This window comes from Giraffa tippelskirchi, chromosome 13 (assembly GCF_054371585.1).
Source record: "Giraffa tippelskirchi isolate mGirTip1 chromosome 13, T2T-mGirTip1v1.2.pri, whole genome shotgun sequence".
NCBI lineage: Eukaryota > Metazoa > Chordata > Mammalia > Artiodactyla > Giraffidae > Giraffa > Giraffa tippelskirchi.
In genome coordinates, this window is record NC_137287.1 from 115487921 (window position 1) to 115504049 (window position 16129).

The 16129-nt window shown below is 46.5% G+C and overlaps 1 protein-coding gene across 1 annotated transcript; it reads left to right on the plus strand.

The window, feature by feature from the left end:
• Positions 1–440: 440 nt before the first annotated feature.
• Positions 441–15457, plus strand: LOC145533523 (pancreatic trypsin inhibitor-like). Its single transcript, XM_081561087.1, has 4 exons — positions 441–500; positions 7424–7578; positions 14487–14678; positions 15116–15457. Exons 2-4 carry the CDS (start codon positions 7485–7487, stop codon positions 15154–15156), a joined length of 327 nt encoding a protein of 108 aa, XP_081417213.1. The 5' UTR covers positions 441–500; positions 7424–7484; the 3' UTR covers positions 15157–15457.
• Positions 15458–16129: the final 672 nt, after the last annotated feature.

Below are 16129 nucleotides of genomic sequence, written 5' to 3' on the forward strand. Positions count from 1 at the left end.
GTATGCCTGTTGCCTCCAATGCTTCCACAGCAACCCTGATGTGGTCAGCGCTGATCTCATCTGACACCTGAAGACATGGGGGCCCTGGGAGATTTCTGGCCCGAAGTCACAAAGTTAGGAAAAGTCATAACTGGTACCCAAACTGAGGTCCAATAATCTCAAAGCCATTGCTGGAGAGACCAGAGGAGAGAAGTCTGCGGGTGATCTTCTTGCTCCCCTGAAATCCACTCAAATAGGCAGTTCTTCTGTTTATGAAACCAGGTGAGGGGTGGTGGGAGGTCATGCTGTGAAGTGTTCATCTCCCTGCTTCACCTCTGCCCTCATCCCTTACTCTTTTTTTCTACCCAGAAATGCAAGGTCCTTGTTCCAAGTTGGATGTCACCTGCCCCCAGCTCAGCCTCTGCCTGGGCCAGTGCCAGGTGAACAGCACGGGTCTGGCCAGCTGAGAAGCTGCCACAGTGGTTGCAGGAAGGTGTCCTGTGTCACACCTGTCTTCTGAAGTAGGTGACATTGGGGTAGCGAGGTAAGGGCATTGATGTCCTGCAGATACCTGCAGGAGGCTGAAAAGGAAGACGTGAACTAACACACTGCTGATCACCTACCTGTCCATTGATTTCCTTTCATCTGCTCAGCAGATATTCACTGAGTGTCTATCACGTGCCATGTATTTCCCTACATGTTAGGATGCTCTGGGAGTGAGAATATCGGACAAAAATTTCTCTTGGGTTTATATGCTACTAGACAATAAACAAAGTAAATAAGCAAGTATGTTCTGTAGATGTTAGAGGGAGGTCAGAGCTCTGAAGAAAAAAGAAAGCAGAAAGGATATAAGGAGTACTGGGGTGGAGACAGGGGCAGGGAGCAGTGGTATAATTTCTACCTAGGACCATCAGTAAGGGCCACTCTGGGAAGGCAGCTTATGAACAAAGACTTGTGCAAATGCCAGAGGGAGCCAGGAGACCATCAGGGGAGAGAGTTACAGCCAGGGGAGACAGCCGGTACAAAACTGGAGCGTCTCTGACGAGTTTCAGGAAAAGCCAGAAGGCTGAATTTCTTTTCTTTTTTAACTTTAAACTTTTTATTTTGTATGGGGTATAGCGGATTAACAATATTGTGGTGGTTTGAGGTGAACAGTGAAGGGACTCAGCCATATATACACATGTATCCATTCTCCCCTAAACGCCCCCTCCCATCCAGGCTGCCACATAATATCAAGCAGTTCCCTGTGAAAAGGCTGAATTTCTTTTTTTCTTAGATGAGGTGGTTGGATGGCATCACCGACTCAATGGACATGAGTTTGGGTAAACTCCGGGAGTTGGTGATGGACAGGGGGGCCTGGCTTGCTGCAGGCCATGGGGTTGCAGAGTTAGACACGACTGAGTGACTGAACTGAACTGAACTGAGAACAACTGTGGATATGTCCACTGAATTCTGCTATGGAGTGTCAATGAAGTGGCCTAAGTATTTTTCTCCCTTGGAGGTTACTTTTTTGTACTTGAATGACTAAAAACCTTTTTGCTTATCCTTAAGCTTCAGTAACTTAACAAGGCTGTTTTGGTATCATTCTGCATCATTTTTTGTACTAGAACATGGAATGACTTTTCAGTCTACAGATTTTCAGGGTGGAGAGATGGATTTTCTTGTATTACATCTCGAAATAAATTTTTTGTTCCCGGGAATTCCCCCGTGGTCCAGTGGTTAGGACTCTGAGCACTCAATGCCAAGGCTGAGTCAAGGAGGCTCTGGTCAAGGAACTAAGATCCCACAAGCCACAGGACATAGCAGAAAAAAAAAAAAAAAAGAAAAAAATCTGTTCCCATTGTCTTCAATTTCTATTGAGACATCACTTATGTTAAATTATCTTCATTTATGCTCCAGTAGTTGTTAAAAGTATGTCTTATGCCCTCAAGATAACACCTTCCTGTCCTGGGCTCATTCTTATGCCCCGAATTCCATAATCAACATAATTACTGGGTCTTGAAGCACTCTCCTCCTCATGAATCGAAGATTTCCCATGGTGAGTTTCTCCACTTCAAGGAAACTCTGAAAACACCTTCGCCAACAACAATCATTGTGAATCCTCTTCTTGATTTGATGACATCTAACAATCCTAAGATGGACTGATGGAACTATGGACATAATGCAACTTTTAATTTTGATTAGGTTTTAACTTGGTTTAATGACTATTTTGCCTTACATCTGTAACTGTAAAATGGGGTTTGTTTCTAACTGTCTGAGAGCTTTTAAGTTACAAATGGTTGTCCAAGCTCCTACAAGCACCACAACCTCCTCCAACTATTACTTGGAGCCCCTGGATTAGAGACCCTCAATATGAGGGTTAGGAGAATATGTTGCCTCAACAATTTAGGGACCATGCCCCTCAGCAGGAAGTAGTTATGGAATGAATGGGATGCCCCTTTCCCTTGGCAACATAATTCTCTTAAAAGAAGAGGGGGGAATGAGAGAGTCAATTCCTAGGCACGTTGATAAGAAATCCCTGAGGAGGAGAAAGGGGTCTGGGGCTCTCAAAGCAGAGATAAGGGTCTGGAATTCTCAAGGAGGAGGAAAGGACAAACTTTTTTTTTTCTCTACATTCCTTAGTCTTAGTCACATAAAACATTTTTTTCTTTAAGCATGAAACTGGTGATTACACAACGAACAACTCAGTTTAAACTCTGTACTAAGGATTATGTAACAACAATGTATCCTGCCTGAGGACAGTTTCTCCTTCCTGAAAACCTCTGGCTAATCCTGTTATCTTAAAATGGAAATTGTGGGAGTGGGTCTAGTAAGATCTTTACAACCTTGAGACATTCTTTTGACTTATTGTAATAACCAATTAAAAAAGTATATAACTCCCTTGCTAACACTAGGGAGGTGGGCTATTCTCCGTCCCCCTTCTGATGTCTGTGTCAGAAGCTTTCTGTCTCTTTTCACTTTAAAAAATCTCTGCTATACAAAAAAAAAGCATGTCTTATGGAGTCAGAAAAATTTAATTTCCAGCTTTGCTAGTCGCTATCTGTGTGATCTCAGGCAAATTATTTAACTTCTGTGGATACAGTCTCTCTTTGGGGGTAACAATGGGAAAGTGAAAGTGTTAGTCTCTCAGTCGTGTCCTACTCTTTGCGATCCCACGATCCCACGGACTGTAGCCTGCCAGGCTCCTCTGTCCATAGAATTCTCCAGGCAAGAATACTGGAGTGGGTTGCCATTTCCTTTTCCAGGGGGATCGTCTCAACCCAGGGATCGAACTCAGGTCTCCTGCATTGCAGGCAGATTCTTTGCCATCGTGAAGAGGGGATTCATAAGACCTGGACTCCATCTTAGGCCTGTTTATGCTGATCATGCTCGGCCACCTCTCTAATGGACTCTAAACTCTGTGCTTAGTGCCTGTGGAAATGACAATAAAAGGATAAGACCTCCATCGGACAGGGGAACCTTGAAGATCATATCCAGGTTACTCATTGCCTAAGAGAAAACATACACTAATCACCCCTGTCTCTGGACAGGCCATAAATTTTTCTGTACTTATCAGAGTGTAACCTCGGGCTTATTGATTATTGGCCAGTTGTTTAACTGTTTGAACACATAACACCTAAATGATGAGATTATTGTGATTGTATTTACCCTTCCTTTGTTTATGTAAGTCTCAAGGAATTTGGGGTGGTGAGTTCGGACATGTACACATGGGGTATAAAAGATTTTCAAATGCTGGTCGGGGTCCTTGGCTAAGAGAAGACTCTGCCTTGGGCCCGCCGGTGTAATAAACTGCACTCCACTACCTGCATTGTCCTTCTGAGTGAGTTTGTTTCCCAAAATGCGTGGCTACAACAATCGGAGCCACCAGGGAAGCCCCAATAATGGTAACTACTTGTGTTTGGAATGCCCAAGACCACTCAGGTTTAGTTCATAAAAGAACTCACAGAACACTAACATGTTGTATTGATACTTAAGTTTACAGCAAATGGATCAAGTGTCCAGTCAACAAAGGGGGAAATGCAGATGGTGAAACTGGAGGTACACAAGCACAAGCTTCCAAATGTCTCCTCCCCGTCCGGATTTCCAAGTAGCTCAAACAGTAAAGAATCTGCGTGCAATCCAGGAGACCTGGGTTCGATCCCTGGGTTAGGAAGATCCCCCAGAGAAGGGCATGGCAACCCACTCCAGTATTCTTGCCTGGAGAATTCCATGGACAGAAGAACCTGGTGGAGAATTCCATGGACAGAAGAACCTGGCGGACTACAGTCCATGGACTCAAGAGTAAGACACTACTGAGCAACTTTCACTTTCACTTTCCTCCCTGTCCAGTCACACAGAATCTGCTTGATTCCCTCAGCCCAATTCCTCCAAGCTGTTGTGAACCAGGGAAGCTTCCTCCTGCCTGAGAGTCTTGGGTTTTTTACTGTGGTCAGTTACATGGGCATATACCACCTACACGGCTGACCTCAGTCAGGGAAGCCACAGGCCCCTAGAGGGAAAGAGGCAATTCCCTTGTTTAAAATGATTAAAGGACTTCCCTGGTGGTCCAGTGGTTAAGAATCCACCGGCCAATGCAGGGGACATGGGTTCGATCCTTGCTCTGGGAAGACTCCACTTGCCAATGAGTAACCAATCCTGTGTGCCACAGCTACTGAGCCTGCGTGCTGCAGTTACTGAAGCCCACGCGCCTAGAGCCTGTGCTCCACAGCAAGAGAAACCACTGCAATGCGGAGCCCACACACTGCAGGAGAGAAGCCACTTGGCGCAACTCGAGAAGGCCCTCATACAGCAACGAAGAACCAGTGCGGCCAAAAATGAACAAATAGAGCAAAATAAAATACCTTATTTTAAAAAATGATTAAAGAACATAGAAACTCTATTGAACACTTCATGAAGTGGGTAGTCTCCATCCCCAAGGGTCCCGAGGACCTCAGAGCATTTACAGGGACAGAGTTAAGTTTTGGTTTGCTGACACAGCACCCCAGGCTGGAGTGGCTCATCTATTTCTTTTTGTAAGATTTATTTATTTGGCTTCATTGGGTCTTAGTTGCTCCATGGCATGTGGGAGCTTAATTCCCCAACTAGGGGTCAAACTCACGTCCCTAGCATTGCAAGGTAGATTCTTATCCACTGGACCACCAGGGAAGTCCCTGGAGTGACTCATCTTGAGTCTAGATGTTTATTTCAACACAGGCCTGAGAGCAGACCCAGACATTCCTACTGGGAGTCGGGTGTCCCGTTGACGATCATAAGAGGAGGTCTGAACCTTTGATCATTGACCTTCTAGAGGCACAGAGCTGAGCATTCTGTGTTCATTAGTCTCAAATGCATTCACAGCATCCCAAAGACATGGGCTGATTTGATAAATAATCCCACTTTACAGATGAGAGCACTGAGGCCCAGGAGCAATGAGTAATTGGCCAAATCTGGGTCCTCCTACTGTTGTAGGGGGGGAAACCTTTCCCTGTTTCTCTTCTAGGTTCCCTGGCTGATGTGGTAATTTAATTGACATAAGACAGATGAACAGGAGAAAAACAAATTTCATATGTACATCATCCCCAAAGACATGGGACCCAGAGATGGTTGGGCAATTGAGGCTTATATGCCACCCAGAGTGAAGGAAAAGGGAATGAGGATTGGGGATCAAAGGGGAGGAATATAAATTCCGGGAAGGTGAGAAAAGTAGATATTTGGTTAACAAATTATTACCATACCATGCAGATAGATAAGTGTTTCTGATACTAAAAGTTATCTTTGGGGTTAGTTCCATTCCAGATACAGGCCCTCTAACAAATCTTTTAGGCAGTTAAGGGAGTAGCAATCAGCTCTTCCTGAGTCTTTTGGGTCTCAAATGTCTTCAGTTCAAAATAACCCACACACCATGTGGCCTATTTGCGGGGGAGCGTGTAACCTGTTTTCCCTCACTGTGAAACATGCAGTCATCGCACCCTGGGACCTAACATCTCAGCTGAGTTTATCTCCAGCATAAAATAGGTATTGAGGTTTAAATGGAATATTGGTGGTGGTGGTTTAGTCACTAAGTTGTGTCTGACTGTTTCGACCCCATGGACTGTAGCCCGCCAAGTTTCTCTGTCCATGGGATTCTCCAGGCAGGAATACTGGAGTGGGTTGCCATTCCTTTTGCCAGAGGATCTTCCCAACCCAGGGATTGAACCCACGTCTCCTGCTTTGCAGGCAGATTCTTTACTGACTGAGCCACCAGGGAAGCCCCAATGGAATTACTCAGCCATTAAAAAAGTATGAAATAATGCCATTTGCAGCAACATGGATGGGCCTAGAGAATGTCATACTGAGTAAAGAAAGTCAGACAGAGAAGGAAAAACATTGTGTGACATCCCCTATATGTGGAATCTAAAATGAAAGGTTACAAATGAACTTACTTACAAAATAGAAACAGACTCACAGACTTCAAGTGCGAGCTTACGGTTACAGTTGTATGGGAAGGATGGGGGGAGGACAGTTAGGGAGTTTGTGATGGACAAGTACACACCGCTGTATCTAAAATGGATAACCAGCAAGGACCTACTGTATAGCACATGGAACTCTGCTCAATATTATGTAGCACCCTGGATGGGAGGGGAGTTTGGGGGAGAATGGATACATGTATATATACAGCTGAATCTCTTCCCTGTTCACCTGAAACTATCACAACATTGTTTGTTAATCAGCTGCACCCCCGATCCAAAATAAAAAGTTAAAACAAAAAAGAACTGAGGTTTTCATCTTCCAAGGGTGTGTGTCACTGGTTTGAGGGTCCTGCCAATTCACTTGCATCCAGACCCAAGGGTCTCGATAGTAACTGGGTGGGGTTGACATGGTTGTGCAGAGTCTACACACTTGTGCACACAGCATGGCATGGTGCCAACACATGGAAATCTAATGGATCACTTCATCTTCAGAGGGTAGGGAGGGACCCGTGTTTATTTTTTGCAACAGAAGACAAATGCTTCCAGTGTGCAGGTTAGGGGGAGAGAATGTGGGGTTTTCTGAGAGTCACCTCTTCCTGATCTCGGCTCCTCTTTCACGTTCCCAAGGTGCATGGGGAAGGCAGCTTTTCTCTGCCTGCTACCCTTCTCCGCCAGCCCTGGTGAGGGCTCCTGCAGGCTTGCTTTCAAAGCATGATTCTGAGGACCCTTTAATAGGAGAGGAAATGACCTGGGGACACACCTGTAACAGGGAGCCTGTGAGGAATGCTGCTTCTCAGGCCTCACCCAGACCTACGGAATCAGAATGTGTATTTATTTCCACAAGACCCGCTGGTGGGGTGAAGTCTGAGAAGCGCTGTTAGTGGGCACTGGGCCCCAGCAGGCAGACACGGGAAGAAGCCTGGTGAGGTGGGGAGGGCAAGCCTGAAGAGCACTGACCCTAGCCCCTCCCCTCCCCCCCTCTTCCCCGCTCATCGCCTGATCCCACCCCTCAGCAGGGGTGTGAAAAGCCCAGTCCATCCCCAGCATCCTCAGCAGCCCTCCTGCAAGGCCACGAAGATGAGCCAGCTCTGCCTCTCCGCAGCCCTTCTGGTCCTCCTGGGGACCCTGGTGGCCGGCACCCCGGGGTGCGACACCAGCAACAAGGACAATGGTAAGTCCCAGCTCAAGTCTCCTCTACAGACCGGGTGGGCAGGGAAAAGGGGAGTCCTTGGAAGGGGCTGGGGAGCAGGGGTGGGGTGAGTGTTACCCTCTCTGGAGCGAAACCCTCTCTGGATTTCTCCTAGGAAACTGGGCAGTTTTCTCTCCAGGGACATTTCATGACTCTCAAAAAGAAAATCATTATGTTTTCAGCTTAAAAAATTATCCTGCATAACTCTACCAGATCAGGGACCCCATCTCTGAGACTCTTTATTCCTGGTCGCTGCCTGGTCCTTGAACCTCACCGTAGTGTAACAAAAAGATCGCTATTTGACTCTTGTCGAGGTTTATGGTCCAGGTCTCCTGCAACTCTTGGAATTTGCTGCCTTTTGTATGTTAAGGAAAGGGGCCCTCAATAGCTCCTGGGTGGGACTGGTCTCCAGGACATTCCCCCAGGTGATCTGAGGATTAGAATTTTCAGCCCCCAGCTCCTCCGTGGGGAGGGGAGGGTACTGGGATAGAAGTCAAGTCACCAACAGCCCATGAGTCAACCCATTTGCCAACCTAGTGAAAAAGAACCCCTAAACATGGGGAATCGCAGAGCTTCCTGGGTTGGGGAACATTCAGGAGGGCTTTTCTCTAATAGCAGAGAGCAGGCTTCTCACTGCAGCGGCTTCTCTTGCTGCAGAGCACAGGATCTAGGGCACTTGGGCTCTAGAACGCAGGCTCAGTAGCTGTGCCACCTGGGGTTTGTTGCCCCGAGGCACGTGGAATCTTCCCGGGTCAGGGATCAAACCCATGTCTCCTGCATTGGCAGGCAGGTTCTTTTACCACTCAGCCACCAGGGAAGCCCCTGAGTTTTATCCTTTTTCCAGTAAATAAAAGACTTTCCTGAGTTGTCTGAGTCGTTCTAGTCAATTACTGAAACTTGAATGTGGGAGTCACAGAGCCCCTGAATTTCTAGCCAGTTGCTGAGAGGTCTGTGGGACCCAGGGACATGGAGCTGGCATTTGAAGTGGGGCTGTCCTGTGGGGTTGAGCCCTCACCCTGTGGAGTCGGGGCTAACTGCAGATTTAGAGTCTGAAGTTAATTGACTTAGGGGACACTCCATTGGTCTGGAGAATTGATTGGTGTTGGCAGAGATACCACATGTTTGGTGTACGGAAGAAACCCAGACTCATATATCCCTGGGCTTTGATGGCTGGAAGGAGGCTCAAGTACAGCTGAGTGAAAGTGGAGGGCAGTGTTCCCAGAAACTCTTACCAGTTACCTATATTGTAACAATTCCCTGCAGAAGGCAGGAGCTTCGTTATATGGGTTGTAAAAAGATTGTACATTGACCCGACCTTACCACTCACCTGCTCTGTGACCTGAGGTCAGTCACTTTGCTTCAGTTTCCTCACCTCTACAAGGGAAAACTACCAAACAAGCTTTTGCAAAGAATTATCAATCATGAATATAGAGGTTTTTTTCACATTTCATGCCTGATAATGTCCATTTTCCACCAAGATGTCTTAGTCTGAAAAATTTTTGTCTACTTATCTCCTTCCCCCAAGAAAAATATGTAGGGGTCAGATAATGATATTATTGGGCTTCCCAGTGGCTCAGCTGTAAATAATCCACCTGCAGTGTAGGAGACATGGAAATGTGGGTTCGATCCCTGGGTCAGGAAGATCCCCTGGAGGAGGAAATGGCAACCCACTCCAGTATTCTTGCCCAGAAAATTCCATGAACAGAAGAGCCTGCCAGGCTACAGTCCATGGGATGGCAAAGACTCAGTCGGACACGATTGAGTGTTTCAACAACAATGATATTATTTCTCCATTATTATTTGCTCATGGGGACAAGGTTATACTTCTCCCAGGCTGTTAGAATATTTGTGATGACTCAAGGCCCTTCCCTTTATTACCATGTCTATTATTTTATTATCATATCAGGATATGGAATATTGGAGTAGATTCATAGTTTTCTAGATGTGCTGCTACCAAAGGTAAGTCCATGTGCCTGACTCACAGTGAGGCTAAGCAAACCGAGAAGTCTGAGTTTATCCCTAACTCCCCCAGAGAGATGCTTTTACATGCAAGATTTGGGGTGAAAGCTGCAGATGTGTGATTGTGTGACTTTCTTCTGAATGGCTGGTGTTCCAGGAACCTTGTGCTCAGCCAGAAGTTACCTTCCTCCACCGGGGTGGGGAATTTAACTGCCGCAAAAGAACTCAAAGATACTGACAAGTATATTCCTTCTGGGGGAGCCTGGACTGACCCTGCCCTGTCGCGCACTATTGTTTCTTGACTGCTTCTCCTTTGTTTCTGCTTCCCCTCCCTTCCTTGATTAGCAACTGCTTGAATCTGCCTTTTGGTATTCTGGAAAGTCTAAGAGGCTGAAGTCTTTTTCCTTAATAAACGGGGCACATGGAAAGGTTTTTGTGCCCAGAACTCCATAAGCTCCTGTCCAGCTTCAGACATTTCACTAACAGGAATTTAATTATATTCGTTCTACTCAATGACTGTACCCAGCAAGAGCATGAAATGGGAGATTCACTCACTTGACAAATATTTATCAAGGCCCGGCAAACCATTGTTCTTGGTGTGAGGACACAGCTATGAACAAAATGTAGCGCAAGAACCAGTGTCTCTAAAAGGGAGACAGACAGTTGAGTAGGTGAAATACTATGGCAGTTCATGACAAGTGTTTTGATTGTAGAGATTGATGGGGGAAAAGAATCCATGCTCCTTCTGCAGACTGGTTAGCAAAACCCTCAGTGATAAAGAGATGTTTGAGTGGCAGCCAGGACCAGGGTGGCTGGAGCTGAGTCGGTGGAGCAGAGGGGAGAGGAGGGGGATAAGGCAGAGAGGCCATGGAGGAAGGTCGTGAGGAGCTTCCTAAGGTTTTACAAGAATCAGAATTTGAGAGAGCTGGGGAGTCACTGAGATTGGGAGTGGTCACAGAAGCCACGGGTAGGACTCAAGCCAAGACTGGATCCCTGCGGCTGCAGTGCAGAGAGTGGCCTCTAGGGGGCGAAGGACAGACGGCGGCCCAGTGAGCGGCGGCTGCAGTGGTCGGTCCAATGAGCCATGACTGAGTGTGTAGCTGAGTTATTTCTTGGGTTGACTCCAGTTCCCTTGAATAACATGAATGGCTTGCCCTGTTGAGGATAATTCTGTTCCTTAATTAAACAATTAAGCATCTTTGCTGTTTTCTGATACACAAATCCATTAGTGTACGTTCATTATACTAGAAAAACGTTCATTATACTAGTTTTACACATAAAACTTAGAAAACAAAAATATCAAAATGTAAATCAAGGGACTTCCCTGGTGGTCCAGTGGCTAAGGCTTCAACAGGGGGCCTGAGTTCAACCCCTGATCAGGGAACTAGATCCCATATGCCGCAAGTAGAAAAGATCTCGAGTGCCTCAACAAAGACCTGGCACAGCCAAATAAATACAATAGCGAGGACATGGAAGCATCCGAGATGTCCATCAGCAGGTGAATGGATAAGGAAGTTGTGGTACATATACACAATGGAATATTACTCAGCTGTAAAAAGGAATGCGTACGAGTCAGTTCTAATGAGGTAGATGAATCTAGAGCCTATTATACAGAGTGAAGTCAGAAAGAGAAAGACATATATCGTGTATTAACATATATATATGGAATCTAGAAAGATAGTACTGATGATCCTATTTGTGGGGCAGCAAGGGTGACACAAACATAAAGAACAGACTTTTGGACACAGTGGGAGAAGGAGAGGGTGGGATGATTTGAGAGAATAGCATTGAAACACACACATTACCGTAGGTAAACTAGATAGCCAGTGGGAGTATGATGTAAGATGTAGGGAACCCCAAGCCAGTAACAATCTAGAGGGGTGGAATGGGGAGGGAGGTGGGAAGGGAGTTCAAGAGGGAGGGGATATATGTACCTATGGCCAAGTCATGTTGATGTATGGCAAAAATCACCACAACAGTGTTAAGTAATTATCCTCTAATTAAAAAAATAATGTTAAGGGTAAATCAAGATTTCAAATCTCGAAATCCAAAGATTAGGGATAAATCCTTCTCCTTTGAGGTCTTAATGTACATGAACTCACAACCTTGTTCATCCAGAGCTGAGGAGGGAACATTGGAGCCTCAGGCAGAGCTTGGGGCTTCCCCAGTGGCTCAATGGTAAAGAACCCACCTGCCAACGCAGGAGACATAAGAGACTCGGATTCAATCCCTGAGTTGGGAAGATCCCCTGGAGAAGGAAATGGCTACCCAATCCAGTACTCTTGCCTGGAGAATCCCATGGGCAGAGAGGAGACTGGCAGGCTATGGTCCATAGGATGGCAAAGAGTCAAACACAACTGAAGTGACTTAGCATCTAGCATCACCTAGGCAGAGCTACCCCACAGGTCGGGCTGCCCTCCGGAAGCACAGCCTTCCCTTTCCTCAGCTCCTCAGCCTTCAGAGAGGACAGGCTCCACCTCCGCCACAGGGCTGTGATTTGGGTGAGGTGAGTGAGACACTCACTCAAGCCCAGAATTCAAAGGGAAGCTAAAAAACTTAATAACGCAGATAGATCATAATTGATTGCAATGTTGCTGTTGAGTCAATCAGTCTTGTCCAACTCTTTGTGACCCCATGGACTGTAGCCCACCATGTTTCTCTGTCCATGGGTTTTTTTTTTCCAGGCAAGAATACTGGAGTGGATTGCCATTTCCTTCACCAAGGGATCGTCCCAACCCAGGACTCGAACCCGAGTCTCCTGCATTGCAGGCAGATTCTTTACCACTGACCCAATATGAAAGTTTTAAACAAAAAGGATGTGACCCTTCACTTGCTTGACCTGCCTCTTTGCTTCACCCCAACCCCAGCCCTGCTCAGCTGGGACCAAGAGTTTTACAATGAGACTTGAATATACCTCATTCCCGATTTCTAGTGAAAATGTTATCTTCTATCAGATGTAACTTGCTACTTCAAAGAGGAAACTCTTCTTTTAAATAGAGAATTGCCATTCTTTAGTCTTTAAGAAAGCAACTTTCTCATTGATGCAAAGGTTTTCCCATAAATGAGAGCTTTCCTTCTTCTCTCTGGGCATTTATGTGATCTTTTTTAGCCTGAGTTTCACAGGAGTTTCTTTTTCCTATTTATTGGATGGTTTATTTAAGGGATCAAGAAGTCTGTGGATGTATAAACATATTGAATAACTCAGACTTTTGAGTTCCCATCTTAAATGTGCATCAAGATAGTTTACATTTTGACAACTTACATCTAAACTATATATTCATTATTTTTCCAATTTCTGAACCAATACATATTTTAAAACATTGCATAGAGTAAGTATGTGTTCTTGATATGCTAGGGTGTTAAAATGAAGGTATTTACTTAATATGAGGCTCCAGGAAAGAAGCATCATGTATCCCAGTGTTGGGAAAACTAGCTGTTTTGGTGTCCAGGGTAGTCCCTGGGGACTTCTCTATTGTGCTTTGATGGGGGAAGCCTAAAGGGCTTTAATGGGCAATTGTGTCCACGAGTGATTTTTAGTTTGGATGCTGCCCTGGAAAATTAAATTAAAATTTAATGACTGTATGATGACTCACAGTCTGTGGCTCAGATGGTAAAGCATGGCTTTACCCTGGTGGCTCAGATGGTGAAGTGTCTGCCCATAATACAGGTAGACCTGGGTTCAATCCCTGGGTCGGGAAGATCCCCTGGAGAAGGAAATAGCAACCCACTCCAGTACTGTACTCTTGCCTGGAAAATCCCATGGATGGAGGAGTCTGGCAGGCTACAGTCCATGGGGCCACAAAGAGTCGGACAGGACTGAGCGACTTCACTTTCACTTTTCTCATACAGTCATGACTGATTAAATCATGAACTACTGGTGACTGGTACACTTCCACCCGCTCTCTTCTCCCTGGAGGTGGGCGCTTCAGAGAGTCAAGGTGACAGTTCAACCATCTGATCAGACACTTGGTTCCCCTGGCAGCCAGCTCCCATCCTTGGGTTACCTGGGAGCTTTCCAAAGTCACCCTCTTCACGTTACTGAAGACACCTTTATCGCTCTCCTCATTTAGAAAATTCCCAGGGTTTTAGGAGCTTTGTGCTAGGATGGAACTAGCACCAAATATATATTTCTAACTATATTATAAATCACAACATCACACCTCCTCAAAATTCTAGTATTCCCATCTCCATGAGATAGCCAAAGTTCATATACTATAGGACCTCCCTGGTGGTCCCGTGGTTAAGAATCTGCCTGTCCAATGAGAGGACATGAGTTTGATCCCTGGTCAGAGGATTTCACATGCTGTGGGGCAGCTAGTCCCATGGGCCACAACTACTGAGCCCACGCAACTAGAGAGTAGCCCCCCTCTCACCGCAACTAGAGAATGCCAATTTGCAGCAAAAAAGACTCAGAGCAGCCAATTACTTAATTAAAATAAAAAGCATTTTTAAAAATATACTGTATGTTTTTCCATGCCTTTCTCCATTACAGCACGATACTTTCCCACTCTTTTTAAATACTGGAAACTTTCAACCTTACTCAAAAGTACAGAAAACAGTATAATTAAACCCTATGTACCCATTGTTCACTTTCAGCAATTATCAACATATGGAGAATATTGTTTATGTTTGACCTTTCTTCCCCCTGGGATTTTTAAAAGCTAATCTAAGGCATCATGCCAATAAATCCATAAATACTTCATGAAGGGTATATGGTTTTTTTTATACCATCGCCATGTCATCTTCACACCTAAAAGAATTAACAATATTGCCTGAGAACGCAGGTCCTCAAGTGGAGGCTTTCCTCACCACCCCTACCGCCACCCCACCAACCCCTGTTTGAAGACACGGTGGTTCCATTTGCTGACCTTGTAGACTGAGCTGTGAGGACCATCCTCGTCACTGACCCGTTGTCCCTCCCAACCCCTCAGGCCTGCGCCCTGCCTTCTGCCTGCAGCCTCCATACACCGGTCCCTGCAGGGCCATGTTCACCCGGTACTTCTACAACACCGTGTCCGGGCTCTGCCAGACCTTTACTTACGGCGGATGCAGGAGGAAGCTGAACAACTTCCTGAATGAGAAGGAGTGTGTCAGCACCTGTGGTGGCCGCAACAGGGCCCAGGGTAAGACGGGGCAGGGCAGGCTGGGAGGGGAAGGGCTGGGGAAACGGGCGGAGCTCGGGGGGCCACACACCGTTCACCCTGCACGGTGTCTTCCTCCTCGCTGCTGCCAAGAGAAGCGGCTGCAGTGTCCTGTGAAACCACACACTGAGCGAATTCTCCAGGGGCCAGCTTTCCAGAAGGTCACCGCTAGAATCACCCTCTAGGGAATCGAAGCCACTCACAGGCTCCACTTTCTCAGATGGGAACACCGAGTCAGCCACCCTGCCCCGCGGGTCCACCGTGCTCCTGAGCAAAGGGGCTTTTCTCTTCCTGGTCATCCTGGTGTCAGGAGAACTGCGCTCGCTCATTTCTGGGATTGTGAAGGCTCTGTCAGGGTGTACGCTGTCAAGGTCAGGGGCTTCGGTGATGACAGTCAACAAGTTCCTTTCTTCTTACAGAGAGTCCCGCAACTGTGCTCCCTGAGATGCTGAAGTCCTAGGGGGCCCCACACGGGGCTGTGGCTGCTTCTGACCGATTTGAGTCTCCTCTGCTTCCTTCTCAAGCCTACCCTCCTCAGCAGAACCCTGCCTCTCTCTTCACCCTCACCCCTCTTCCCAATGTCACTGCTCTCCTTGGAGGGGACAGCGGGGGAATTTCTGGTCCAGCCCTGAGCATCAGTGGTGGCAGAAGTCGTTTCAGTAAAGAAGCTCCCTTGCCCCACAGTGATGTTGGATATTTGTTTGTTTGTGGCTTCAACCCCTGGACTTATATCTAATAAATTCATTTTCTAATTAAACTAATGGGAGTGGATTCCGTTGTCTGCAACCAAGAACGGTAACTGATTTGGGTCCGTGAAAACAGTGGTCCTTCTCACTGTTCGGCGGTGTGGAAGGCACCTCCCCTTTCCCTGTCCTCAGACTGGGCCCTACCAGGTGTAGGAACCATTCCAGCCACATCTACCTCTTAACAGCCACCCCAAGCAACACAAAAAACTGGGTGACAGATACCACGCCTTGAAAGCATTCGTTTACTTTTTGGACCAGATCAATCTGGGGACTGGTCATCCTCCTGGACTCTTGGGAGGAGAAAGGAAGGGGGGTGAGGCTCACTTGTCCACTTGCTCAAAGAAACCCCTCCCCTGAGGTCCTGTGGCAGAGTGGGTGGGGACTTTTATTTCTTCTAAAGAAAAGCATCCACCCACTTAGCACCTGCTGTGTGCCAGGCTCTGTGCTTAGCATTTTTCTGGCATTATTTCATTTAATCATCTGAGAATCCTTTGAGGATAAAACGAGGGTATGCAGATGTCAGCTGGCTGGTGGGTTTGTTTCCTGGAGATCCTATAACAAAGCACTATGAACTGAGTGGTTTATTTATTAATATATATTTAGCCACCCCATGCAGCTTTCAGGATCTTAGTTCCCCAACCAGGGGTCAAACCTGTGTCCCCTACAGTGGAAGCCTGGAATCCTAAC